Here is a 2,295-nt window from a genome sequence, read left to right on the forward strand (position 1 = left end):
GGCAGCGGCAGCCGCATGTACTACAGCACCCACTCCGACATCTCCGCCGTCGACCTGGACCGCGCGGGGGACGCCTCGGACCCCGAGGACACCGAGAGCAGCACCGGCGTCCTGCCCCCCGTCCTGTCCCCGGCCAGCTTGAGTATCTGCAGTGTCGTGGCTCTTTCCTTGTCCTCTCGGGCCTCAGAAGGTACTGGGGCAGTGGGATCCCACCTGTCCCCTCCCCGTGGCTCTGTACAGGGTTGGGCTGCTGTCCAGATTCCTTGCCCACGGAGCTGCCTGTGCCACCAGCAGGGACGTTGTGTGGCAGCTGTGACCCTCCCTGGGTGCTGCTGGCCTTGGCTGGGGGGTGGTGGGGACAGGGCAGGTGTCCCTTCTTGGGGGGCTGCGTGTGAGCTGGGTGTGCTGTGGTTGGTGTCCTGTCTCCATCATACCCCGCTGCCTTGAGGCAGGCAGTGCCATCCTGCTCCCTGTCCCCCCTGCATCCCCCCCTCAGCCCTCCGGGAAGCTCCTGCTCCCCTCCTGGCCCCCCAGCCCTGACCAGCCCTGTCTGTGCCCCAGGTGAGTCGGAGCTGTTGGCTCTCTCGGCCAAGGGCAGCCTCGTGTCCTGTGGGTTGTGCAGCCCCGAGGAGCCGGACGTGGAGCTGACACCTGCCGAGATTGGCCGGAGGATCAAGGAGCTGCTGTCCGGGATAGGGAACACCTCGGAGAGGTACAGGGGTGCAGGGGCACTGAGCTAGGGGCTGTGCAGGCCTCTGTCAGTAATTAATTATGGAATTTCTGAATGGTTTGGGTTGGAAGAGACCTTAAAGCTCATCTCATTCCAGTGAGAGATATTTTACCTTCCCCGGCTGGGAAGCTTCCCCCAGCCTCAGTAACATAAAACCAGTGTTTGAGGGCAGCCCCCTCTCCATGGCACAGCCATCCCCAGCGCTGTGGGCGGGCTGGCAGCAGCAGCCATGGCAGCAGAAGGTGGCACAGGCAGGGTGCCAGGCGCCTGTCACGCATGCCAAGCTGGCACTAACAGGCAGGGCAGGCACGTGCCTCCGTCTCCATGGCTGTTTGTGCACGGGAAGGGGGTGTGGGCAAGGCCCCCCCTCCCTCCACGGGGGAATTCCCAGAGTCTGGCTGTCCAGAGCTGCTCCACAGGGTCAGCTCTGGTGGGGAAATGGATCTGGGGCTGCCGTGGGGAAGGAGCTGGGAGGTTCCTGTGGTGGCTCTGGGCACTGGGATCATGCCAGTGGCTGCTCAGCTCGGCAATGGCAGCACAGAGCCTTTGGCACCGCGCTCCCGGCGCTGTCCCGGCATCCCTCCCGCTGTTCCATCCCTGTCACGCTGTCCTTGCAGAGTGTCCTTCCTGAAGAAGGCCGTGGACCAGAGGAACCGAGCCCTGGCCAGCCTGAACCAGGTGATGAACGTGAGCGCAGCGCTGCTCTCCAGCCACGAGGGCCCCAAGCCCATCGCCTGCACCGTCACTGCCAACTGGAGCTGCCTCCTGCTCCAGGACACCGTCACCATCTCCTGCTTGCTGGAAAACTGCAGCGAGTACAGCCTGGAGGAGGGCTGGACCCTCTGTGTCCAGCTCCTGGCCAGCCCCTGTGCCTTAGAGGAGGAGTCCGTGGATTCGGCCACCACCTTCACATTCCCCATTGACCAGCTGCTCCCCGGGAACAAGCGGGAGCTGACGCTGCCCCTCGGCCCCACTGCGGACACCAAGCTGGACCTGCCTCTGACCATCTCCTGTGCCCTCTACTACAGTTTACGGGATATTTTGGGCAGCGGCTCCGACTCCTCCGAGGACCTGGATGACTTCCTGCCCGACGACTCGCCCCTGCTGTCCCCGGACAGGGAGGGGATCTGCCTGCCCCTCAGCCAATGCACCATTGACATGCTCCAGTGCCTCCGTTTCGGGAGCAGCCCCCCCGGGCCAGACGCACCCCCTGCCCCCCCAGACCCCGTGGAGACCTTCCTCAAAGTGTCCCAGGAACAGACTGAGCCCGAGGAGGGGAAAACCCCGGGAGAGGGGAAGTTGCCCCCCTCAGCAGCATCCATCCGGGTGTCCTCGGAGCTGCTGAAAAGCGCCCTGAAAACCTCGGGAACAGGTGGGTCCCTGGGCAGGATCATCCCGGGAGTACCAGGGAGGTGTCCTTGGGCAGGGTGACACTGTCACAGCCTCTCCTTTGGGCCAGGAGGGTGGTATGACCCCCCTGTCCCCAGCACAGCACACATGGGTGCAGTGACAGTGCTGTGACCGAGCTCAGCGTGTCCCAGCAGGGAGGGGACCGGCCCCTGTGT

General features: G+C 64.5%; 1 protein-coding gene across 1 annotated transcript in view; it reads left to right on the forward strand.

Moving 5' to 3' along the window:
- The window catches only part of FAAP100 (FA core complex associated protein 100), a 12,214-nt gene that overhangs the window by 4,257 nt on the left and 5,662 nt on the right, over window positions 1-2,295 (forward strand). Inside the window, exons 4-6 of the mRNA XM_029960114.1 lie at window positions 6-190; window positions 562-712; window positions 1,348-2,102. Coding sequence (XP_029815974.1) covers window positions 6-190; window positions 562-712; window positions 1,348-2,102 — 1,091 coding nt within the window. The remainder of the gene's footprint in view (window positions 1-5; window positions 191-561; window positions 713-1,347; window positions 2,103-2,295) is intronic.

This window comes from Manacus vitellinus, unplaced genomic scaffold (assembly GCF_001715985.3).
Source record: "Manacus vitellinus isolate BGI_N305 unplaced genomic scaffold, ASM171598v3 scaffold_24_pilon, whole genome shotgun sequence".
Classification (NCBI taxonomy): Eukaryota; Metazoa; Chordata; class Aves; order Passeriformes; family Pipridae; genus Manacus; species Manacus vitellinus.